The following is a 26623-nucleotide window of genomic DNA, read 5'->3' as shown; positions in this document are numbered from 1 at the left end:
GGGATGGAGATTCTTTTAGAGAGATGCTCTGGACGTATTAGGTTGAACCATATGCAGTATGACACTATTGGTCTTTGTGTATAGTTCAATGGTGTGCGAGCATGTCTAGCCCTCTTGGCACATTGAATCTCATTCTGAAAGTAGAGCTAGAAGAAAGCCTCTTGGCAATCTTAAGACAGATTGATTTACTACATTTTATCCAGAGATCCCAACTTTGTCACTGGCCATATATGACTTCAGCCTCTGTGGGCCATTTCATTTGCAAAATTGATGGTACAATGGGTGGACAGTTGACTAAATGATCGCTTAGAATCTTCCCAACCTAAATTTCTGTAGCTCTAAAACATCCAGATACTGAATCTGTTTCCTACTGGCTAACCAAAGATGCACCTGGCAATAATGCCCAAACAATCTTCTGCAGATTCTCGCCTTGCCAAGGTACTCCTCTTCCATGGGTTACATAATGATCAGAAGATCCTGCCAAGAGGTACATGCCCCCTGTGAGGTTCAATATGTTAGGACATCACCATTTGTTTATACTTTCTCACAAGTCAGTGCACATTGTCTCTATTATTTTTCTTCCATTTTCCTTAATTTATTAATTTTGCTAATTATATAACCAACAAAGGTGAAAGGATCCCACCTCTTTATCCCCATCTGGTCGTCACTTGTCCCGGTGATGACCAACGTGATAAGAGGCCCTCTAAGTTTGCCTAGACAGGAGACCTCTTGAAGGACAAAGGGGAAAATGAAATGGGGGGGGGGGAGTGAAGGGGGAGGAAGGTCTGAACTCCAGCAGCTGCTTGGCATCCAAACTGAGTGTGCAGAGAGGAAGAGACGTCCTTATCAGATCTCAGGTCCAGGTTTTTGGTGTGTGTGGAAAGAGGGAGATTAAAAAAAAAGTGCACTTGGGATGAAGAGAAATAAGCAACATTGGCCCCTGCAAGATATATCAATATTTGCTTAATAACTATCCTGATGGGTTCTCTGACTCTCCAAATGGGTATGTGGCCATTCAGGGTCAACCAGCAAAGGACACCTCCTGAAGCTGATTTATATACAACAGACCTGCATGCAAATGTACTGGAATGGACCTTTCTCTTTGCCCATTTTGTCTGTCTCTGCTTCCTCTGTATCTTCCTGTCTCTCCCTCCTACCCTGCTGGATCTCATTTCCTTCTACCTTCCTTTCTTTCTCTAGCTCCCTTTCTCTCACTTCTTATCTAACCTGCAACAATTTGTGTTTTATGTCCTCTGTAATAAGGAATATGTACCCCAGAGTCCGTTTCCATCTTTCGTTCATTTATATTTTGTGAAAGAGAGCAGTGTCCCTGGCAACATTCATTCTTCAGGAGGCTACAATTATTACTCAGGTTAAAAGACACATTCAGAGGAAATTCAGAAAATGATAGATACTAATCTTGAGCCTTTTGTTTCAGCCTACAAGGAAAAAATGAAGGAGCTGTCCATGCTGTCACTGATCTGCTCTTGCTTCTACCCGGAACCTCGCAACATCAACATCTATACTTACGATGGTAAGATGCCTGCAATAGAAATGCCCCTGCTGGCTGGATCAGTTGGCAAAGCTTGGATATATTTGTTTCTGTCTCAAAGTTCCTGATATAATTAAATCAATATTTTGTGGATATTACTATTGACCTGCCGGGTCTACCTAATGGGTCTTATTGATTGCCGTTAGCTCAAAACAGTATGAGTTTGATGCTAATAACAGCACATTAATGTCTCTTAAGAAACATGGCTGAGTGCTTATTAGCCATCGCATCCAGCATGTCAACAACCACAATATGTCCGAGGCTTTTCTTTGCAAATAACATGATACGCTAAGCTGTAATTAGAGATCACAATTTGCAAAAAAATGCTTTGTAGTTAGAAAACTCAGGAGAGAAAATCAACCACCATCACAGTTTTTTAGTGTAGTCTTTATAAAATCCCCGTATTTTGTGTGTGCTGTCAACAACCTAATAAGTTCCAGTAGTAAAACCGACCTATGAAGCCCCAGATAAAGAGGATTTTAAAAGAAAATCCTAAAGAACTGGCATAGCTATGAACCTTACTTTGCAGTAAAACCCTTTTGGTTTGATTTATCCTGATTCATACGACTTAATTTGATTACCTTCCTGGTTCTGCCAGTATCTGCATGACTTCGGGCAAGTAACTTAGATTCTTTGAGCCTGATTTAACTCTAATATCTTCCTCCCGGTGGTGTTGTGGGTTTAAATGGTTTCATGTTTAGCATAGAGCCTGGCCTCTTGTAAGCATTCAAAATGGTAGCTGACATTATCAACAATACCATTTTTACGTAATTCAGTCCATTTAATCAAAATGTTTGGTGCAGTTATATATGTAGTCGATAAAGCTGAGGCATATCTGGCTACCTGTTTGGCTCACAACGATTTTCTTTTCCACATGTATAAGGAAATACATTAAAGGTAAGGTGAAAGGATCTATGGCAGTTAACCCCTTCTATACCTTTAAAATATTCCAGGACTCAAAGACGTTTTTCTTTCAAACTGATCCCGCCATGGCACAAGCATCATAAATATGAATTAACTGTTTCACAAGGAAATGTCTTCCATGCAAAAAGATTTTGGTTTCCAACCAAAACTCTTTTAGAATGCAGGTCCCACGCCTACTTCGTATAAGTTCATTCAGTCAACAAATACACTGGTCCTATCCTTAATCTGCTAAATGTGGCTGTGACTAGTAATCCAGCTATGTTTCTTCTGAGACTGTATCTCACCATGTGTTGTCACTGAGGCTCCAGTGATGAATACAGCTCAGGCCTCTTCTTCAAGGCACTCATGGCCTAGTAGAAGAGAATTACAGCATACAAATAACCAGTAAGTGGAACTCAGTGTGATTATTTGCTAAAGCAGCATTTACTGGTAGGACACAGAAGACAGGGATGGTTTCTGCCCTCTTAGGGACTGGAGAGAGGGAAACGAAAATCAAAGGTTATATATAAGCTGAGTCTTAGAAGTCAAATAGACAATTCAACATAGCTCATGAACTGCTTCCTAAAAGAACTGGTAGAGAATTTCAAATTCCCAATGTCTTTAACCTTGTCTACTCTTTCTGTATTAGGTAATAATGTGAAGTGTTTATTGTAGACAAATATTATCACAAGCATTAATAATTATTATTATTTACATTTATAAACACTGAGTGCTATGGCCCGTGCTTTACATTTAGTATCCTTTATATCTTTTTTTTGGAACACCTTTACAATTTAGTTTTTTTAACAGCTGTATTGAGGTAACTTACAAATCACTGCACATATTTAATGTATATAATTTGATTAATTTGGACAAGTATCCTTCATCTTTTAATGTTCACAACAGTCTTATGAGAAAGGTGCCTTTTATCTCCATCTTTCAGATGAGGAAATGAAAGCTTAAAGAAGTGAATTAACCTTCCCAGTATCACACCCTAGTAAGCAGGGCTTACTATTTGGATGCAAATACAGGCAGTTCTGATTTCAGTGTCTCTAACTCTATCCATTTAAAATCCCATCACCTCATCAAATAAGTGATTTTTATTTGCCTCTGTTCTCTTGAAATCCTTTTCCATAAATTTACACACTTTTTATAGAATTGTACTTAAGATATAAGTACAAATTTGGATGCCTTCAGGAAGATTTAAAATATTTTTACATTTGTGAAAAAAGCCACATCATTTTTAACATACTTACTGAATTGACTTTGTCTATATGATCTGTTAGCATTCACAGATCTAAGTGAGTAAGGTCAGTTCCTGTTCACCTGGGGTCTTACCTGACCACAAACTGAAAGTGCACTAACCAGGCTGCTAAAAGAACGTTAATGGAAGCTAATTTATAATTCTTCTCTGCTCTGCTCTAGTCAGAACTAGCCTGGAGACCTGGCCAGCTTGGTTGCCACAATTTTCAAGGGACATTAATAAATTAGTGAGCTCTGTGAGGTTAGGGAGTGATGCAGTAGTAAAGATCTAGAAACCGTGTCACTTTAGGACACTGAGGATGCTTTAGACTGGGGAAAAAATTTGAAATGGAAAATCATAACTCTTTTCAAATACTATTGTGATGCACAACAGAGACTGGCCTGACTTTGGGTGGGTCTAGAGGACAAAACAAGGACTGGGGGGCCGAAATGAGAGGGGTGTAATCTGGGGTTCAAAATAAAAAACAGTCATCTAAAAGTTAGAGCTGTCCAATGAGCTTTTAAAAATCAGTATATTTTACTAAGCTGTAAGTTGTGTAATTACACTAATATCCTAGCAGGTGCTAGCTATCACTCTATTTTATATTATAAATGATATTATTTTACATTATAAATTATTATTTTACATTATAATTTATTACATTATAAATTACATTATGCATTTTCAGGTTTCTGCCCATTTAATTACTATGCATGTTATGCAGCTATTGAGTTTAAATAGTTTTAAAATGTACAGAGTGTATAAATTAGATAAGCAGAAGTTGCCCCCTCCCTCCCCTACTACAGTGCCTCTTCCCCCGGTTCCTGTCTACAGCTGAGGGATGATGAAGAAGGACATTCTAAGTAGCAACAAAGTAGAAGCAAAGAGATTACCATGGTACCCTGTCTTATTGTCTTCATTAGACTATAAGCACCTTGAAGACAGGGACCCCCATCACAGTGTCCTCCCCAGAGTGGACATTACACTGCTTGATGACTCAGATCAACAGACACACTGAAGGGCAAACCAGGAACCAGCAGGATGCCTTTGCACATGAGCCTTGACTGCTGCAGGTATTTCCAACCATTCAGGGAGCTACATCGGTTCCAACACAGCTCCTGTGATTTCTAACCACAGGATTAGGTGTGAGAACTGGAGGACTTGGTTATTTTCCTCATTATGTAATCTGAAAATGTTTCCAGCTATGCTAATTTCCAAAACAATAAATAAATCTAAATCTGTGCTCCTTGGTTTTCATATGAGGCTCATATTTATTCAAAAGGAAAATAAAGTTAGTTCAAAATCGATTCAGGCTATTTTTTTCTGGGCACGTCTACCATGATTCAACTCCCTATGGACATTATTGGATTTCCCCACACTGTAAATATTTATCCAGTTAAAATATATCTATAATTATACGAAAGAAAGAGGTCTTATGTGTTCAAACAATGTAGAATAAATGATCCTATGCAGCATTTTACTCATCTTTGCCAGAATAACAAGGCTACTTTTAATTGCCAGAATTCAAAGTGTTTTAGTAAACGCATGCCTGTGTTCTGTGTGCCTAACCTTCTCAAATATTCATCTCTCAGATATGGAAGTGAAGCAAATCAACAAACGTGCCTCCGGCCAGGCTTTTGAGCTGATCTTAAAGCCACCATCTCCTATCTCAGAAGCCCCACGAACTTTAGCTTCTCCCAAGAAGAAAGATCTGTCCCTGGAGGAGATCCAGAAGAAACTGGAGGCTGCAGAGGAAAGAAGAAAGGTAACTTTTTCCATAGGTTTTTAAATTCTGCTCTCTCTTTTCCTTGCCTTCTCTCTCTCCTCTTCTCTCTCCCTTCTCCTCCCCAACCCCTCCACTTTCTCTCACACACACACACACACACACACTTCCATCAGAAGTTCCAGGAGACAATGATGCCTGAACCTGCACATGTAGGTCTTCTAGACATAGATCCAGGCTACTTCAAGTAAAAACTGTTGCTTTGAGGCTAGTTAAAACCAAACATCTCAGACACTGAAAGAACTTCAGTGCCCTAGTGCCCTCCCCCCATCTTGGACCCATTTTGATAAAAGCCTCCCTGCCTTAGCCTATCCTTGCTGTCAAGAAAGCACAGCCTTAGGTACTGTAACTCCAGGGGTTGTGGTGGAGAGAGGTGCCCAAGTGGTGAGTCCTCCCTCTCAGACTCTGCGTCCTGCCCCAAAGCATAGTACATGGTTTTCCTCGGTACTAGAAAGCACCAGATACTCCCTCTGAGATATTTCCTGCCCAGAAACACTGTTCACCCCAGGGTAAGGGCCAGAAGCTTGCCCCTGTCCCCAAGGCCTCCCTCCCTGTCCTTGAAGTTGGTTCATCCAAGATCAGAACCCTCTCGGGAATATATGAGTATCTTCCTCTACCCATTTTTAAGCCTTGATAGCATTTTTTTCTTTTTTCCATTGGTCCTTGTTTGTATTAAAGAGCTTTTTCTTAGAGCTAAATCTTTAATTTTCCACAATCAGCTGAATAAGAAAAGCCAAGGGTATTAAAAATGGAGGGCATACAGAAATCCCTAAGACTGTATACATAGAGACAGAAGTTATGTCTGAATATGTGCGTATCAGCTGTGTGATTATGGGGGTACATCCCATCGAGACGCTCTTGATTAACCCAAATGAATTACTGCAGGTAATTCATTCCTATGTTGTATTTTCCACTGACTTTATCATGATATATTTTTAGAATCATGTAGTCACTAAGAATATGCTCCATGCAAGGTCTCATGATTTAAATGGAAACTCTGCATTTATAATAATTTTTAAATTTTATTTAGATGTTTATAAAAAGTTAGCCAATACATTAAACACTTCTATGTTGGATACTTACAAAGAAAAGGAAAATAGTCCTTCTCCTAAAGACTGAATTCTCTAACAGGGAGTGCAGAACAAACCCAAATGTGTGTGTATGTATATGTGTTTATATATACCTACATGCACACACACACACACAAACACACACACATATGTACATACATAACTATAGCATCAAATAACAAGGCTCAGAGATTATAAATCCTAGATTAAGTTTTCTGAACCAAAAATACTTTTTGTTTTCATCTTTGTGGTTGGAAAATCTTCTTATATTGTGTAACTTTCTGATCACAATTTCAATTTTTACTCAGGTGAAGTTCTCTTTGCATCCAGTGAGTATTTCTTTACATATTATTTATTGTATTTAACCAATCACTGTTGTTATAAATTTGGATTTCAAAGGAAGGAAACTAAGCTACTAACCCAAGCAGACATACAGGAAGTTGCTTTAGAAATATTTATCATTTTTTTTGTTGCCATTTATAGCTTTCTTCTCATAGTAAAACTGAATTAACGTATTCAGAGTTACAGTCCTTCGAGACTGTCGCCAACAAATATGAATAACTAACTACAATAGTAGACAGCATGTTACAGTCAAGGTAATTTAAGTTCTCACTGAAGCATTGGCATCTTATAGCTAACAGTTGTAAGTGGAGGTCATAGGTTGACATATGGAGATGCCATAACTTGAATAGAAGTCAGTAACTGACCTGAAATTGAAAATTAAAGATGAAAATTCAACATCATAGTTCAGAATGTTGCTGGTATATTTAATTTGAAGGAAATTATTAAAAGAAAAAGAACACAGAGATGATCAAAATTAACCGGATGTTCTCATAAAATTCCCTGAGTTAACCAATTACTGATTCTGGTAAAATTCATGTACTCTGACAACAATAAATTATCAACAATTACACATTTAAACCGTTGAATTTAACTAGAAATTGGCCACGTGGCTAAAAGACATCTGCAAATGTAATCATCCAGCATTGCGACACCCAGGAAAAATATTCTTTGGAGCCCTTTAAAATCAGTATTCCGTCACATTTCTGCTCTTACTAAAATTTTCAAAAAAATCATTATATAGATTATGTCCAGGTACTAGGGTTTTAATTAGAAGAAAATACAACTAATTAACAGAAAGTGACAGCTTAAGAAATCATTAATTGATTTTTTTCTATTGGGTTGTACTGACTTAATTAGCACTCATTTGAAGAACTGTTAATTCTCTTTAAAGAGAATTCTTTAACTTCTTTAATTCTCTTTAAAGAGCCTTTAGCAAGTGCATATATCTCAGTAACTATCTAAGTGAGGATATGCATATAACCAAAACCCAACTCAACTAAATGAAGCAAAAAGAGGGTATGGGACTAAAATCCTCAGAGTGGTTACAGCTTCAAAAACAGCTTGATCCAGGAGCTCAATGTTTCTTTTAACATTTATCATTTATTTCTGCAACTAATTGGTGTCAATACCAAGGATTTTTTGTTTCAGTCAGTCCCAAATTATTTTTCTCACAAATTAGCAACTCCAGCAGAAAGAGAGCTTCTCTTTCCTAATAGTTCTAACAGAAGTCTTAGAATTGAGTCTCAGTGACCTGTGCCAGGTCACATGCTCAACCCAGTAAGATGGTACTAAATAAAGCAGGACAAAGAGAATTGGTAGTTCTGGGGCGAAAAGTGCTATTCATATGGGGTGGTCAGAAAAGGCCTCTTGAATATGAGAACATTTGAAAAGAAGCATGAAGATAGTGAGGGAAAACATTTGAAAAGAAGGCAAGAAGGTAAGGAGTGAGCAATGGGACTCTTCTCTGGGGGACAGAGTTTGAAGTAAAGAGAACAGCAAGTGCAAAGGCCCTGAGGTAGGAGTATGCTAGGACTATTCGAGAGATAACACAGAGGACAGTATGGTGGGAGCAGAAGGAGCAAGCGGAGACTGAGGTAGGAACTGAGGTTAGAGGCTTTTTTTTTTTTCTTTTTAGCGGTACGCAGGCCTCTCACTGTTGTGGCCTCTCCCGTTGCGGAGCACAGGCTCCGGACGCGCAGGCTCAGCGGCCATGTCTCACGGACCCAGCCGCTCCGCGGCATGTGGGATCTTCCCGGACCGGGGCACGAACCTGTGTCCCCTGCATCGGCAGGCAGACTCTCAACCACTGTGCCACCAGGGAAGCCCTAGAGGTAGCATTTTTAAGGACTCTGAATTCAAATGAAAAAGAAGTTCATTGGGAAGATGAAACCATTTCACTCCTTGTGAATCACAGCCTCTGTTCAGAGAAGTATCTACTTTAAAAAGCTGGGTGACTAGAAAAATAAATAGTGTTAGATAAATAGAGAAGACATGAAAGTGTGCTACATGTAGAGAATGGTTCCAGAACTAAGGATACCCAGAGGTGAGAGTGCAGAAAGTGTGTTTTCAGGGCAGTGGGTAGACCAGTAGTTTGGGCTAGTGGCCTTGGGTAGGGAGTAGTGAGGTGAGATTGTGGAGGGCCTTCAATGCTAGGTTAGGTATTCAAACTCCATTTTATCTAAGAAATGAGGAGTCACTAAAGGCTTTCAGAAATACTCAGATGTCCAACCTAGCCGAGTGACCGGCAGCACTTATATTGCCCTGGTTCCATTTCCTTTCCTACAAGCTAAAAGTTTGTAAAGATTCTGCCTACCAAACATAATACATTTAAATAAGTATTAATCAATTCCTTTTGTCATGGTTATAATCAAAGCATCTATAACTGCCAATTAATATTTTTGATTATCATAAAATAAGCATTCTCTCACTAAATTAACATAATTCTAACTCAAAGTAAGGATTAAGATAGACACAGGTATTTCACAGAGGTGAAATATGACTCCTGATAGGGCTTTTAAAACAAAAAGGTTATGAGACCCCTCCCCGTCCATTAGTACCCTTGAAAGACTTGTTTCTGGGACCTGAGTTTAGAGATCATGTCTGGGAAGCAGTGACCTACCTCGGCCATGCTGCTGGAGCCTGCTGGATCTAGAGCTGGAGGACTGCCACTGACTCATCTCCGTGTGGGCTCCAATTCACTTTGTGTTCGATGTTTTGGCAGTTTCCCCAATTCCTCACTCCATCTGTTGATACTATTGCAGCACTGACCATCTGATCACTACGTTAAATGCTCCTCCCTTAGGCTCCTTTGAACCAGAATTAATGCTCCATTGATCAGTTGGTAGAAGATTATTATAAAAGGAATAAGTCCTTTTCCTGATATTTTTCTTCCTTCTTTGATTATCTCTGAGAATCAGTATTCACCTCCATGAGACCACATTACCTCATGAGGTCAGATTTGAAGCTCATTATTTGAAATTAAAGTTTCCATACAGCAGCTTACCCATGTGGATGAAATGATATGAACTCTTCGGTTATCCATCCATCTATCCATCTATCCATTTATTCATTCAACAAACATTTATTTAGTGAGAGGCAGCAGAGCTAAGCCAACCATACATTCCAGCTGGCCCAGGACAACCCCAGCTTATTCCTACTGTTTGGTTATCATTATTATCTCAATCTCGTAAGTATCCCAGTTTGGACAATAAATTATGTGATATGGTAAGACAAGCACAGTGTTTAAGAACATCTTTAAAAGCATAGTGGTTAAGAACACATGGTTAAGAGAATGCCTGTGATCAAAGTCTGGTTTCACCACTTAATAGCTGTGTGACCTTGGGCAAGTCCCTAATCTCACTATGTCTTATTTTATCCATCTGTAAAATGAGACTAACAATAGGACCTACATCCTGGAGTTATGGTGAGAATTAAAAGAGTTATTCCATATCACAAGCATTGTGAAAGTGTCAGCTATTATCGTGTAAAAACACATCCAATTCCAACCTCACAGAGATGATGATCTAGCAAACTCATGATTTCATAAAGAAAGCTTCTCATTAACACAGATGCTGAAATGTTACTGTATAATACATTTCATAAATATTTTTAAACATTTTAAAATATTAGTTATCAAATTACAAAGGTGGTTTGATAGGTAACAGATATATAAATAGTTCAGCCCAACTAAAAGTGGCTTGAAAAAATTAGTATTCTTAAAAAAAGATGATGAAAACTTAAGGAATTGAATGATATTGATAAAATCTCATGCTAAAATCAATTAAATTAAAAAGAAAGTTATTCAAACCACTCCAGTAAACTATAATTGGCATACTGACAATACTGGCACCATCAACTCCAAAGTCATCGAACCTCCGAAAGAAATCTGTGTTGGTTATTTTTAATAATATGGCCTCGAAGTGGACCATTTGTCACCAAACATGATAGACTTACCTTTTCCATTTGTCGGCATCTCGCATTGTAGATGGCAACTAAAGTCGAATCCAGTAAAAGAGGGGTGGTTTGTATAACAATGATTATGAGCTAAAGTGCTGGATTATTCACAATTCAACATTCAGGAAGCGTTCTGCTCCTTAGAGAATGTGACATATGGTCCACAGACTCTCCCCGTGTGTGAAGAGCACCCCCGTGATTCTTTTGCTAGGAGTTCACCACAGTAAATGCACTACAGACTCTGGCAGAAGGACTCATTCTAAAGGTGTTTAGATTTCAATCATTTTAAATTTCTTATTATACTTCTGACTCTTCAACACATAGTGAATTTTAAACCCTTTTGTTTTACATAATTATACTCAATCATCATATTTAACAAGGCTTTATTTGTGACTTTAGCTGGGTTAATAATGTATTTTCATTGTTAACAGTAAAGCATATAATTAGAGACACATCGTCTAACCTACTACCGTAAAAGCACTTAGGTACTAGGAGATCTAGCGTCTGATAAATGGTTCTAGAAGGCAAGAAATATATCCAAATGATGAAAAGGAACAAGAAATAGAGAGGTATGGGGACCTCCCGGCAGTCTAGTGGTTAAGGCTTCACCTTCCAATGCAGGGTGAGGGTTCGACCCCTGGTCAGGGAGCTAAGATCCCACATGCCTCGTGGCCAGAAAAACAAAACGTAAAACAGAAGCAATATTGTAACAAATTCAATAAAGACTTTAAAAATGGTCCATATCAAAAAAAATACTTTAAAAGAAAATAGAGGTAGAAACGTGTATACTTCAGAACACATAGAAATAAAAACTAGCACTATCTAAAATATAGTCTTAAATCTCCTCTGTGTACACAAAGTAAAATGAGCTTTATTATACCACTTAACTCAAATTTATCTTCCATTTCATTATACAGTAATTAAATGCTTATACTCAGTAATATAAGAAATGGTAATGAACCTCTTTGGAAAATTATATAGTTAAAGTGTTCCTAAATGTACAATAATTCTTCTCACCATCTCATTATTTTTCCCTTCACGTATGTCTCTTGTAATTATTTCAGTGATACTGAGTTCAGTGTGAGGAAATTTATGCCCAGAATAGGTGTTCACCATCCTTGTGGCTCCGCTATTACAATAGCAAGATGGAGATGTTCTTCATCTTCCAGAACATCATGCTGGATGTCTTAGCTCTATAAATACTTTGCCTTGACATTCGCATTATACCTGAATCATGCCCTCATTTTCTATTTCCGCATTTCAGTGACCTTCCACATTAGGTACATGCTATTCAGAAATGCTCCTCCATGGTCAGATCCTTTTCCCTTAAACAATTTAGTTTTAACAACGTTTAGCAAATCCCACCTCTCCAGCCTCCCTATAAGTCAATCAAGATTCCTTTCTGCTAATCTGCCCAAACAAGGAATAAAGTAAGAATACCTATTCGACCACGTAGCAAAAACTTTACTCTGACCGAAATGAAGGAAAATGCTTCTACTTTTATATATCACATCCTCACACTCATTTTCTGTTTTAAGGCAGTTTTCTGGACAAAATACTTATTTGCTTATTGATAGAAATATTAGAATCAGGACCAGTGAGGCTGTGACTGGGGGGATTAAAGCTGTATTCATAGAATCAATTTCTCCCCAGGAACAAAGTTAGAGGTTATAGGTGGTGATATCTGGAGGCCAGGCTATGTAAGAAGGAAGAAGAATTATGACTCTCTGCAGCAGTGGAGTTCCAGAGACCCTAGGAACTGAGGTCAAAGCCCTCAGGGCTGTTAGCTCCATGGAAGAATTTAAGAGTTGAGTACGTATGAGGAAGAATCAAAACAGGGAGGCAGACGTATTTTCTTGGTGAGGAATTCTTTCCATAATCAACTTCTCATCCTGTATTTTTTTTGCATGGACTTGAGCTTTAAATATTGGAAACATATATAATTATTAGATCCTACTAATGCATGAGCTGAGGCAATGGTGGTTATAACAATCCCTACCAGTGCGTAAGGAAAGGCTCCATGGAGTGGCCCTGAAGGGTGGCCTGGCCCAGTTAGGCAGGTCTTCATCATTGCGCAGCGGCCTCACGTGAGAACGTTCTGTACTGCCTTCTGTTTCTGTTTCAGCCCATTAATTGTGCTAAAGGAATGCACTTGACACCTAGGCTGGGTAATCTCATTTAGCCCCAATGGCTGCAAAAGTACTAACGCCATTCATTGAGGCATTTCGAACTGAGCCAAATGCCACACTCCACAAATGCAATAGGCCTCCCTCCTTTCGTGATTATGGGCCCCCGAGGGAGTCTGTGTTCACACAGACCAAATGTGTCCCACCAAGGCAAGAGACCTGAAAAGGAATGTATTGCTCAATGCCAAGGCCTTCCCTTCTCAATCCTATTCCCCTGCTGTCTCCCGACTGGTTTCGGCTCTTCCACAAAAGAAAATGAAGAGCACAAATATAAACATCAAGTTACAACACGATTTCACAAAGTGCCAAAGTTAATTTGAGCATCTGAAAATTAAAAACGATGCAGTTGCTTCTGGATAACGATCCACGGTAACTCTGCGAGAAAGGGCCACAGAAAAATCCAGGTAGATCCTATCCAGGGCAGTGCTGGAAGCACTGATCTATGGGAGAAAGAGGAGGGGAAAGGAACTTACTAACATACCGAGCAGAAAGTTCACGTATCTACTGGCTTCAGTAGCCTTGGCTGATGGACCATGTCTTACAGAGGAATACAATCTAAAAGCACTGCTGTAGAGGATTTGGAAAAATTTTGTTTTGCTTTATTTTGATTGATTTGGTGTTCTTTGGTTTCCTGAAGCTGCCCCACCGTTTTCTGCCCATGACAAGAGACACCTAAGGCCCCAATCTTATCCATAATTCTTGGACACATTGCACCCTTGTTTTGTGATAACCCAGACTTCTCTCCCTCAAAAAGTTTTCTAGACTTAGGTTACGTAAATTGAATTGAACTTTCTGAAATGAAAGATCAAAGTCATTTCCTCTTACTTCTTTGTGGTGCTTCCTTAACTGTGAAAATTCTTAGCAGTACAGCCCCATTCAGTGTACGTGTGCTGGTGGAGAGGACGCGGAGTTAAGGAAGGGCTGACTGTCACCAACCACGAGGACACCTGAATCTACTCACCGTCCATAACTAAAGGAATGTGAACAGATATCCTGCACACGTGAGATAACCAAGATTCTGCATCTGAGCTTAGGTGTAGCAGGAGGTTCAATTGCCGTCCTCTCCTGTCACAAGTGTTTTGAGTTTTCCTTTCAATAATAATGGCTGCCGTTTGCTCAGTACTAACTTCTTCCATATTAGACACTGTGCTGAATCCCTAGCAAATATTATTTCATTTGATGCTGACAAGTAGTCCTATGAGATAGCTACTATCTTTATGCATATGCCAAAAAAATAATTTCATGAAGACTTTTCTCATAGAGAAACTTTAAACACACACACACCTTTTGTCAGTCTCTCTTTCCCTGTGTCACAATTCAGTAGTCCCGGTAGCAGTAGATAAGCAAAATCCATGTAGGCTGTTTTACCAATAGCCCCACCTAGAGGCAGGAGGATGAATAAACTAGAAAATATTTTTTCATGTTTTTTCCAGAAAGGCTCCATTTGGTCTTGAACTTACTTTGTGTTAACATTTTATCATTTTTCATAGTAGATTTTTTGCAAGCTACAACAAAGCAAGAATGAAATGGGTCCACTAAAGATGTCAGTGAAACGATTACGGGGTTAAAACAAGAAGTGGGGCTGGTTCCCTGAACTGTCTCTTTAATCTCCAATGAGTCACTAGACATATTCCTGATAAACTTCAGAATAACCACATCCACAAAGACTCTTAAGGCTGTCTGATTTTACCATTCCTGTACAATTTTATCTAAAGAAAAGTTTCTTTCCCTGTCAGACTTCGTATTGTTTATACATCACAATCTCTCCAGTAAGGGCCCACGACCACTGCCATCAACTGAAATATCTTCCTATTAATGTTTTTAGTGGTAACCAATATTTAGCCCACGAAATGTTTGTTTGATCTACCATTGTTTAGATATTCACATTTACAATGAATCCTCTGAAGCTTCACCTCAGAGGACCAGCTGATCCCAAGGAATTACCCGGGAACTATGGATGTGTAATAATTTAGTCTTAAACCTGGATAGTTCAGTACTGGGTAAGACTGCTCTTAGCTGCATAATTGGAGGAGAACGTGAATGTGGAAAGATGTTAATATATCCAGGGTCATTGACACAGTTAGCACTTAAACACAGACCTGATGCCAAAGCGCATGTCAGTGTATTTTTCAAAAAGTAGGCTGTGAACTGCCTGCATTACAATCACTAGGGCTGCTTATCAAAAATATAGCCTCCTGGGTCTTACCAAAGAACTGCAGAGTCAGAATCTCGCGGGTGGATACCGGGCCTCGGCATAATTATCAAGCACCCCTCTGACTGTTAACATAACGAACCGTATAGCCTCCTGATGCTGCAGGAGAATTACGGTGTGCAAAAATGTGTGGGACGTGCAGGAGTGGGGTACACAGGTTTCTGATGTTTCTGCTGTAATCACTGAGCAATCACAGGGTTTCACAGGTGACCTGGGTGGCCTTGGCATACTCAAGATGGGGCCGGAAAAGGACTTTCTGTTGTCTGTGGCCATATGGAGATGGAGTTTGCACTGTTCCCAAAGTCTCCTAAGAGAATTTGGTGCATGGAAAAAAAAAAGAGCAGAGGTGGGCATGGAATAAAATGAGAAAGTGGATTTAACAATTTGGGGAAAGTTGAAAGGCTCATTGCAGGGCCCAGCCTACAACTGATCAAAAACAATGAGGCAGGAAAAAGATGGGAACATGCCCCAATCCTCACCTATTTTCCTCAGGCTTCCAAGGATGTTGCCATCAGGTGATTAATTACAGCATTCCCTGTTGCATAAATGCTTAGCAGCAACTTATGAAAACAAAAACTCTACCAGGAGGGTAAAATGCTTCTTCTTCTAAAACCATCTGTCCGAAAAACTCACAGCTGAAAATTCAGCTCACTACATTTCCCCACTCAGCACATTCTATAGAGAATTCTAAGGCATGCAGATGAGCAGGGAATTGACAACAGTGCTCAAGGCTAGAAGTACTATTCATTTGAAAAGAATGCTGTCTTGAATCAGTGGACCATTATTTCACCAGGTTTGTGTCTGCGTGATTCTAAGATGGATATGTTTTTCTTCCCCAGTCTCAGGAGGCTCAGGTGCTGAAACAATTGGCAGAGAAGCGGGAACACGAGCGAGAGGTCCTCCAGAAGGCTTTGGAGGAGAACAACAACTTCAGCAAAATGGCAGAGGAGAAGCTGATCCTGAAGATGGAACAAATTAAGGAAAACCGTGAGGCTAATCTAGCTGCTATTATTGAACGTCTGCAGGAAAAGGTAATCATAACAGAGTCCTGAGCAGATGCACACATTCGTATGCAACACGGCCAGATGAACTCTCAAATGCCCAGGCACCAGAGACTTAATCAATCTCTGCTGCGGGTGCATAAGGCACCTAACCCCATGGGCAGGGTTTCCCGGGGTAGCATGGCCTTAGCGGGCACTGCAACATGGTTGAAGAATGAGAGTAGGACTTAAAGCTGGAATTCTGTCAGATTTTTCCACTGGTGAATAGTTTGAGGGAGGCTGATTCCTGCTTTTCAAATGTATAACAGACTTCGGTACAAATCTTAGGAACCCATCTACTGGAAAAATATTAAATTGGAAATATTAAATATTTCATACACAGTAGTAAAAGACAATAATATATAGTAAAATAATAAATTTAATATTTAGTCTAATAATTAATATATAATAAATACGTAAATGTTTTGTCAAAATATATTTGGACATATTTCCATACATTTGGAAAAACATTTGTCAGAAAAGGACAGAATATTTATGAACAGCGGAAAACCCATTCTCTCCATGTAGGGAAATCTACACTAAAAGCTAGTAGGGGAACTTCATTTACTCAATTTTCTGGTGCCTTCAATTTCCTGGTGCCTTTCTTCTCACCAACCTGAACATATAACTATTCCCATCAGTCAGGATGAACAGCCCCGGGAATCCTCTAGAAATTGTTCTCTCAGAACCACTGTATCTTTTACTCAGGATAATTGTGAATCAACCTTCATCTCTCATCCTAGGCCCTAAAAAAATGAAAGCAAATGGCATTGCTAGGAATGGGGCATGCTGATTTTATTCCAGGATTGGCAATTAGACCTTTAATATCCAGTGCAAGATTTATATCAATCCAAGTGGTGGGATGAATTGGGAGATTGGGATTGACATATGTACACTGATATGTATAAAATAGATAACTAATAAGAACCTGCTTATAAAAAAATAAATAAAATAAAATTTTTAAAAAATAAAATTAAATTTAAAAAAGACATATCAATCCAAGGCTATCCAGGAGCATTACTGTTTTTTAAAATTACACATAGTCAAACACACAGCAGATCCTTCTTGATTTCAGTTGTAAAATAGTTCATAAAATTTGCATCTTTAACTATTATTTCCAGAAGTGCTGGATTTTAATGGGCAATTTATTTCTCTCTGTGTATTTTTCTTCACCCACCCCTCTGGCCAGCTCCTTTTTTTCTCTCTTCTCACTCTCACCCAGAATTGGTCTCCTCCCTCCATGCATACATACTTGCATACACATTTGCATGTCTACATACATGCATACATACGTACATACATGCATACATACAGTTTGTCCTGGAAATAATCAACCTGTGGAATGCTTAATATTCCTGGCATCAAGCTGCAGACTCTCCAGGGGTGGGACCCAGGCATCCATATATTTTTTTTAACTCTCCAGATGATTCCAGTATGCAGTCAGGTTTGAGAACTAGCGGTTTGTAGCTTTTTCTGATGTAAATCTCAGCTGACAGCATTTTATCCTGTGCTGAGTGATGCAGCCCACATCATTTTTAGGGCCACATTTTCCCTGGTATTCCATAGCTAAAGAGACACTTTTCAAATCTAATAGAATCTTTGACCAGTGACAGCCAAGATCTGTTATCTTCTCAGTAAAGTGGAGATACTCCTTAGAGCATACTAACTTTACTTCCATTTGATGTATTTTGAGAACATTGTAGATTTTTTGTTGACATATGGTATATGTGTTTGTATGTACTAAAACTACTATGCTTCTTCCTAAAATAAGACAAAGTTAGTTTTTTATTGTGACTTTTTCTGAATGAAATTACTGTAATGAAGTTAGAAATTAAAAAGAGGATCGATAATAATAATTACGCTGAAAGTGCATGAAACTGCCGATATAACATAAGCTTTTCTGGAATCTCCCACGTCAAAAGGTGATCATTACTGAAATGACGTCTATTAGTGAGATAGTCATCAGGCGACCACACTAAGTGCCCACCATTTTGACAGCCCTCACCGGCCCTACCGATTAGCCAACAGATGTGATACAATTCCACGTGAGCTTTTGCAGCAATCTGCCTGCCACTCAGCCCTCAGTCCCCCTCCTTCTCAATTAATCGAATTGAGCATTTGAGCAGAGCATGTCCCTCGATGGTGGCTACGATGGTATCCTCAGTGTCATTCACTGATGAATTCCCACAGACCTGTCAGAGTCCCAGCCACGTTAGCACAAAGCCTTTAGATAAGACTGAAAGCCTAAAGCAAAATCAATCCCAGTTGCACTTTAGAACTTACTGAAGAGCTCTTTAAAATGAGACCTTCTGATGTAGCTGTCTGGGGCGGAACCCAGAGATCAGCATTTTTAAAGCTTACCCATAAGCACTCATATTGAGCCAGGGTTGAAAAGCACTGAGCTAAAGCCTTCTTAAATATGTTCTGTTATGTTGTCATAAATGATATTTAAATCTTTTTGATTTTTCGTTCCATAAACATGTTCTTTCTTCCTTCAACAATAATGTTACACTCTTTTTTTTAACATATATTACTATTCATTTCTTGAATAAATGAGCACCTATAAAAATATAAAAACACTAACATGTGAGTAGTATGTGGGCAGGTACTGTGTCTATATTGTTCACCACTGAACACACAGTGCCTAGAATGTGGAAGAACTCAACAAATATTTTTGAATACATACATACATACATACATACGTACATACATAATTCAGCTCATGATCTCTCTTTTCTCTCTATTCTATTCCCAGGATTCCTCATGCCTCTCACAATTTCTACTATCTCCTATATGAGAACATATCCTATGATTATTAGTTTATTAATCATTCGGTTAATAATTATTAATGATAATAAATGTAGTTGTGATGATGATGATATATTTACTGAACACATGACACATATTAGCTTTGTGCTCAGTACAATTTTGAATGTTACACTGTTTTTAAATTTCCGTTTCTGTTTCCTTAGCACTTCATCTCAACACTCCAACTTATCATATAGAAAAGAATCAAATGAAGAGGGTGTGAGCAAAAAGATGCCTGTGCCACAAAGACCTGCATTAGTCTGACCTGTTTCAGTCACTCAAATTGAGTGACATGAATAGTCATGCTCAGGGCTCAAACTTGTAGTCTATGACTACACTGCGGATTATGACTGACCCTGCAGTAAAATTAAAAATGTTCTTATTCTTGGAGTTTCTATTTCTAAAAAATAGGAAGAGACAGACAGAGAGAGAGGCAACACCTATTCTCGCCATACAGAAAGGATAAGAGACACATTCTCCTTCCCCCACGTGTGCTTCTTCCCCTAACCCACTAGACAGTATCCCACAGAAAATCCACCACCTGACCCATTTGGAACCCTGGGTCGTAGCAGCTCTCTTGTCAAACCCAACCAGGAACTGTAGTGAATAGCTAGTTTTGAAAAATCAGTTAAAGCATGTATAATCATTTTGACCATAGATACATTCATTAAACATATAACTTTAACATCAAACATTTAAATGTACTTCTAATTACACCCTTTGAATGTGGACCAGGACCTGTCTGAGAAATGAATCAGTAAATTGGAGTTCCATGTCCTTCTTTTTCCTTGTGTTAGCCACACCTATATCACATTAGCTATGATTTACAGTTTCCTTTTTTTTTAATTGCATGAGGGCTAAAGACATAGGCAAAATAATCTGGATATAGAAAGGACAAAAAATGTTTTTTCTTCAGGGAGTAACATTCTGTGATTCTTTTTCTAAGAGATGATTTTGATGATATATAACTCTTTAGATAGAGATTTCAACCATTATCAATTTCCGTCTGTTGTAACCTTTCATGCTTCTCATCTGACTTCTTTTCTTTATCATTCTGATTCACGAATGCTATTCGTGTTAACTATTTCCTATGGAATATGTCTGATAAATGAAAAATGAAAGGGAAAAGAGGATTAAACTAGCTTTCACTGATTTCTCACTGTAGGCCAGGCATTTGACACATGCTATGGAATTTAATCCAAGCTACAGCCCTAGAAGGAAATATTTTTGAATACATACATACATACATACATACGTACATACATAATTCAGCTCATGATCTCTCTTTTCTCTCTATTCTATTCCCCATTTTGCATCCCCATTTTGCATCATCCGCATTTGTTATCATCCCCATTTTGCATCTAAGGAACCTGGTCCTTAGAGAGGTTAAGCCAAGATCACAAAGCTAAGCAGATCGCAGAGTCTCGGTGTGAACCCATGTCTTTTTGACTCCAAACTTTTATTCGAAGCTAAAGCTGTAACTTTGGCCATCCTAAAACACTGCACAGTAAGCAGACTTGGCAGCGGCATTGGATGTTGATATGCTCCCATGCCCAACGTCATCTTCATGTATGAAAACGTGCTTTGCGGCACTCCTGACTCACTCCTGACCCCTCTTTTGCATTGCAAGCTCATAGCTATTAGTAAAAAGAAGGATTCTGATGATGTTGAATCTCATCTTGCATTTAAATACTCATATAATAGGATTTCATGGATTGGAATTGATACCCTAAGTCATCTAGTTCAAGTCTTTTGTTTAGATTTGATACCTAGTGAGGTGAAGGGGATATTAAAAGGTAAAGTAAAAGAAAGACCTCATATTTCTTCGCTTCCAGTACAGAAATCTCTCTAATCACATTTTCTCCAAGAATCAGAATTTTTTCCTAAAATCATCTCTTACACATTTTTGCATATCAAAAGAATAGTTGCATACAAGCGCTTAAGCACTATTATATTGATGGGAGCAAGGGGGTAAGTTGTAGAGAACATTGTAAATTTAGATCTGCTTCGCTCTGTCTAACCCAGCGTGTCTGACAGTGCCTGGCAAATATTAGAAGCTCAATAATGAAATGAATATTATCAAAGAATAGACTTGACCTCTTGATGCACTTTCTCAGAGCATCACAACTTCCTCAGTAACCTCTTACTCAAGGTCTGACAATTGCCAACATTTTGCTGATTAAAAAAAAAACAGACTCTGTTGAAAATTACACGCCCCCTGCCTATCTGCCTTTGATTCTCCCACATTTTTATACGAAATCACATTACAATTTTGAGTATATATTTGATGATTTGAATGTAAGGTTTTCAAATAATAGATTTACTAGAATGCCTGAAAATAAACAATATTTTTCCCAGAAGCTCAGCATTTATTTAAATTTCCTTTTTTTTTTCATGTTATCTCAAGCTCACAGATTATATTTCTTCTTTCCTGTGGCAAAATCCATTTCTTTGCAACTAATTTTGAGCTGAATAAGAAGTGTGCTCCAAAGTAGCCTAATAGTACTGATTATAATCTTTCCTGTTATATTACACATTTGAGTTTATATGAATCTTTAGACTTGAGGCTGGTTTTTTTTCCTAACATAGTGATGGTCTGGGCTTTCTCTCAATTTTTGTCAGAGCTCAGGTCTTACTAATTAGTTTCTGCGTGAGAAAAAGATTTTATGGCATCTTTTTCCGCACCATAGCAGAACAAAAAGAAAGAAGAGTCAGCTGCATTCATGCTAGTTCCCCTGTGACATTTCCAGACAGGACATGATTTCTCTATACATGTTTTTTCCCTCTTCTCTTCATGGCTTTTGAATACAGACAAAAAACTCATTTAAACCAATTAAATAAAATTGCTTTTAAACTCTTTCTCTAGAATCAACTTCCTGTTTACTCTAACTCTGTATCTTTGAAGGAAACGTAGGGCTGTACATGCCTTCCTCTCCCAGAACCTACATTTGAAAAGACACATTTTTCCATACAACTATAAAATTTTCTCCTCACGTTCACATTGAGGCTACATAGCAGTGGTTGAATGGGGGCTGTATAGCCAGGCTCCCTGGGTTGGAGTCTCAGCTCTGCTGCTTCTTAATTTTGTGATCTTGGGCAAGTGACTTAGCCTTTCTGTGCCTCAGTTTCTTCATCTGTAAAATGGGCACCAGAATAGAGCCTCCATCACAGGATTGTTTCGAGGATCAAGGGAATTAATACAGGTAAAATCTGTACCTATGCAGAACTGGTACCTATTAAGTGCCTAATAAATGCTTAGTATTATAAGGAACCTATAAGCAGAGACTACTTGAGATTAATAGAGCTTCATGATAAGATTTACTTTATAGCTGGTCAAGATCATTGCCTCTGAACTAAAGGAATCTATAGAGCAGCAGTCCCCAACATTTTGTCACCAGGGACTGGTTTCGTGGAAGACAATTTTTCCACAGACCCAGGGCGGGGGCTGGAGAATGGTTTGGGGATGATTCGAGTGCATTACATTTATTGTGCACTTTATTTCTATTATGATTACATTGTAATATATAATGAAATCATTATACAACTCACCATAATGCAGAATCAGTGGGAGCCCTGAACTTGTTTTCCTACAACTAGATGGTTCCATCTGGGGGTGATGGGAGACAGAGACACCCGAAGTGTGTTGCTTATGTCCAGTCCACTCTGTAAGATGCAGCTCAATTGTCACTTGCCACTCACTCATAGGGTTTTGATATGAGTCTGCAAGCAGTTGATTTATTATGGTCTCTGCAGTCAAACCTCTCTGCTAATGATAATCTGTATTTGCAGTAGCTGCCGAGCGCTAGCATCACTGCCTCAGCTCCACCTCAGATCATCAGGCGTTAGATTCTCATACGGAGCGCACAACCTAGATCCCTCGCATGCGCAGTTCACAGTAGGGTTCGTGCTCCTATGAGAATCTAATGCCGCCGCTGATATGACAGAAGGCAGAGCTCAGGCGGTAACTCAAGCCATGGGGAGCGTCTGTAAATACAGATGAAGCTTCGCTCGCTCCTTCACCGCTCACTTCCTGCTGTGCAGCCCGGTTCCTAACAGGCCACGGACCAGTACTTGTCTGTGGCCTGGGGGTTGGGGACCCCTGCTATAGAGCCACAAGAAATTTCTGGAGCTTCAGGGGAGTAAAATAGCAATATAAATAATATTCTAAATAGAAAAATAAATAATACTAATAACAATTAATATTTTAAAAATTCAGTTTCAATTTAACACCCATGTATTTATCACCTATGATAGGCAAGACCATGTGCTTATATTCATCCCAGGCAGAACTGTGTACTAAAAATAGAATTCCACCTTCCTATCAGCTCCCTTCTCAGAGAATTTAGTTCCCAAATCAAGTTTAGTGCCCCAGATCCTCATGTAAATAAACATCTATTGATCATGCACTATGTGCAAGAGAACCTGCTGGGCCCTGCAAGTGCAACAAAAGTGAGAAAATGCAGCCCTGGCCCTCAGCGAGCTTCTAAGTAAGCATCTGCCTAAGAGAGCTGATGAGATAAAAACAGAAATGACCAAAGCACAAGTTAGAATAAAACGGCTGCCACATAAAAAGGGAAGATTAATGCAGGTTTTCAAATGGAAAGTGAGATAGTTTTCAGTCTCATGAAAGTCTTCACGGAGAAAGAGACAACCGTTACAGGGATTAAAGAGTCTGTTTACTATCCTGGTGGTTGGAACTGGAAGACTTGGAACCTCCAGCATTGAAAAGTGCATGAAAAGATAATTCCGGGGCTTCCCTGGTGGCGCAGTGGTTAAGAGTCCGCCTGCCAATGCAGGGGACACGGGTTCGTGCCCCGGTCCGGGAAGATCCCACATACCGCGGAGCGGCTGTGCCCGTGAGCCATGGCCGCTGAGCCTGTGCGTCCGGAGCCTGTGCTCCGCAACGGGAGAGGCCACAACAGTGAGAGGCCCGCGTACCGCAAAAAAAAAAAAAAAGACAATTCCGTTAAACCGAGAAATCAAGCAGGCGTAGGAGAAGGGTGGAGGCTAAGACTGGAGAGGTCATTTGGACTCAAGTTTTGAAAGCCCTTGACTAAGGGGTTAAGAATTTAGGAAGTATACAATAAGTCTTGTTCCTGCATCTCATCCTCCCAAAATGTCCACTGGCAACTATAAAGCCCTTAAAATGTTAGGGAAAAGGAAAAACACCGTTCAAAATGATAGAGAAGACAGGATGATATTGTATTGCTATTCTCTGGATTTATACAGTAGTCCTAATAGTCAAAATTCTCTTAATCAAAAAATTTAAAAAAATTTTTAAGTTCTCTTAATCGTATGATCTTTTGTTCATCGTTTTAATCAAATACAGTGATACAATTTTTTTAGACACTATTAGTCTTCTATGATCTTCTGTAATGTGACCTTTATTGGGTTCCACGTTTTCCTTTCTTTGAAATGAGAACATTTCCTAAAGGTAGACGCTAAAGGGGGTTACTTCCAGTCAATCGCATAGTAGCCAAATTAGTGGGCGGGGCCTCCTAATTCTCTGTGGACCAGGCGAGGCTCCTGACGTCTCGTCTCCCTTCGGTGTTTTTCAGGAGAGGCATGCTGCGGAGGTGCGCAGGAACAAGGAACTCCAGGTCGAACTGTCTGGCTGAAGCGACGGAGGGTATGGCACGCCCCACCATTAGTAAATCCCCCTGCCTATATTATAATGGATCATGCGATATCAGTATGGGAAATGTATGACATGGTTTAAAAAGAACTCATTATAAAAAACAAAAAACAGAATCAAAAATAAAAAAAAAATCAATGCGGTCTCTTTGCAGAATGTTTTGCTTGATGTTTAAAAAATACCTTGGATCTTATTTTGTAAATACTTACATTTTTGTTAAAAAATACAAGTATTGCATTATGCAAGTTATTTCATAATCTTACATGTCCTGTAACAGGCTTTTGATGTTGTGTCTTTCCACTCAAATGAATTTGCTAGGTCTGTTCTTTTTGAAGCTCCCCATGTCTGACTCCATTCCCTGCCCTTTTCATTCCAACAGAAAAATGAGGTCAATAGACAGTCTTTGGTGCTAGAAACCCACCATTGCCTACTGACCTAGACAGCTTGGTAATCTCTGAACTTGACTGAGACCATACCTAGATCACAGGTATTACAACTCCACACAAATCACCACATTTGTCCGCTCATAATCTACTGACTGCCTAAGAACTACAAAACCAGGCTAAGAAAAACCACTACTCGTAGCATTTACTTCTGCTTCTACTGGATTATGTGCTACAAATGTGCTTTGGCTTTAGAAAGGGATGGACGAAAAAGACAGATCTGAGATCAATCTGGGTAGAAGCAAAAAGCTGAACCTTTTAAAGTGCTGAACACAGATCCTAACCCAGATGGTTCAAGCAGCCGTGAAATCGCTTTTCATGAAGTGGGCTTATTCTCTAGTTTACGTTCTTTTGATGGAATGAATTAATGTGTCAGGTGGCTTATTTGTGGATGCCATGATTGATGATGTTCATTTTAAGCTCTTACCTATAGTACAAGTACATGATGCTACTGAATATTTTTCCACTTGGAAACTGTGAGCTGATTGTTGCATTCAAACACACACGCAAACAAAATCAAAAACACTGCGGACTTTCACTTAAGCTGGTCTTTCTTCCCCAGTGTGAGGCAATCCTGCCTATTTAAAAAAATATTTATATATATTACTCCATCTATGAGGGCTGACGCAGTCAAGGGGGCTAAGCAGGGCGTTTGTGCCAACTGAGAGAATCAACAGATACCCACCATAAGTACCTATCGCAGTTTTGAAGTCGTTTCTCCCCCAACTCCCAACTCCCGAAGGTTGCTGCCTGCATATTTACTCTTCATTAGTGCTATTTTCCTGTATGTCATTGTGAGCAAGCTGTGATTAATAAAGAATTGGAGTTCTGTGAACTAATACAGGTTTGGTCTGTTCTCTTGCCCCTCCGTGTGTCAGACCCTGGAGTTCAGATTTTAAAAGGGTGGCCGTTGCATTAGGCAATCTCAGAAGCAAAGACAGTAATTAGAGTTTGAGGGAAACCAGGGCCCTGCTGATTCACTTCCCTTCTGGAGCAGCAGGAAGCATCACTTTTCTCTCTCCCTCTGACAGTCCAACACAGCGGGAGAGGGCTTCAATCTGTTCCCCTTAAAAAACATTCAAAATTGAAGGAGATACCACAGGTTTAGACTGATGATTCTGCAGGAGACAGCCCTTCTCAAAGAGCTTGGAAGCTTCCTGGCACCGCCTCACGTTCTCCCACGCGGCCACAGGACACCTTCCCCAGCCTGTTAAAATGTGATTTCCCTGCCATACTGCCGAAATTTGCACTGCCAATAAACACACTGCACACACGGACACAGCGGGGGCGTGTCAATGACCCAGATGGATACTGCAGGACCAAAGGAACCACATCCAGTTTTAGCAGAAAATCATAAATAATTGAAACCACACAGACTTACGAATAAACAAACGGAGCTATTGTCCATAGGAGTACTAACACGCCAAGTTTAAGGTGGAGGCCACCTGGTCC

General features: G+C 39.3%; 1 protein-coding gene and 1 long non-coding RNA gene across 2 annotated transcripts; one reads left to right on the top strand and one right to left on the bottom strand.

The window, feature by feature from the left end:
• Nucleotides 1-1425: 1425 nt before the first annotated feature.
• Nucleotides 1426-26012, top strand: STMN2 (stathmin 2). Its single transcript, XM_027089770.1, has 4 exons — nucleotides 1426-1534; nucleotides 5291-5463; nucleotides 16085-16276; nucleotides 24652-26012. Exons 1-4 carry the CDS (start codon nucleotides 1453-1455, stop codon nucleotides 24709-24711), a joined length of 507 nt encoding a protein of 168 aa, XP_026945571.1. The 5' UTR covers nucleotides 1426-1452; the 3' UTR covers nucleotides 24712-26012.
• On the bottom strand, nucleotides 5333-11493 carry LOC113611147 (uncharacterized). The gene is made up of 3 exons (XR_003429363.1): nucleotides 9514-11493; nucleotides 7165-7258; nucleotides 5333-5443 (listed from the first exon to the last, which is right to left on the bottom strand). It is a non-coding gene; the product is annotated as an uncharacterized LOC113611147 (long non-coding RNA).
• Nucleotides 26013-26623: the final 611 nt, after the last annotated feature.

The sequence above is a fragment of the Aethalodelphis obliquidens genome, unplaced genomic scaffold, assembly GCF_003676395.1.
Source record: "Aethalodelphis obliquidens isolate GAN/ISIS:26980383/991018 unplaced genomic scaffold, ASM367639v1 scaffold68, whole genome shotgun sequence".
NCBI lineage: Eukaryota > Metazoa > Chordata > Mammalia > Artiodactyla > Delphinidae > Aethalodelphis > Aethalodelphis obliquidens.
The sequence above is the reverse complement of the archived record's forward strand: the minus strand, read 5'-3'. Positions and strand labels throughout refer to the sequence as shown.

What these genes read in the sequence shown, in the direction of transcription:
- STMN2 (XM_027089770.1), top strand. Translation starts at nt 1,453, where the DNA reads ATGAAGGAGCTGTCCATGCTGTCACTGATCTGCTCTTGCTTCTACCCG. An exon ending in CTGCAGAGGAAAGAAGAAAG is followed by an intron (nt 5,464 to 16,084) that starts GTAACTTTTTCC and finishes TTTCTTCCCCAG; the next exon opens with TCTCAGGAGGCTCAGGTGCT. An exon ending in TTGAACGTCTGCAGGAAAAG is followed by an intron (nt 16,277 to 24,651) that starts GTAATCATAACA and finishes GGTGTTTTTCAG; the next exon opens with GAGAGGCATGCTGCGGAGGT.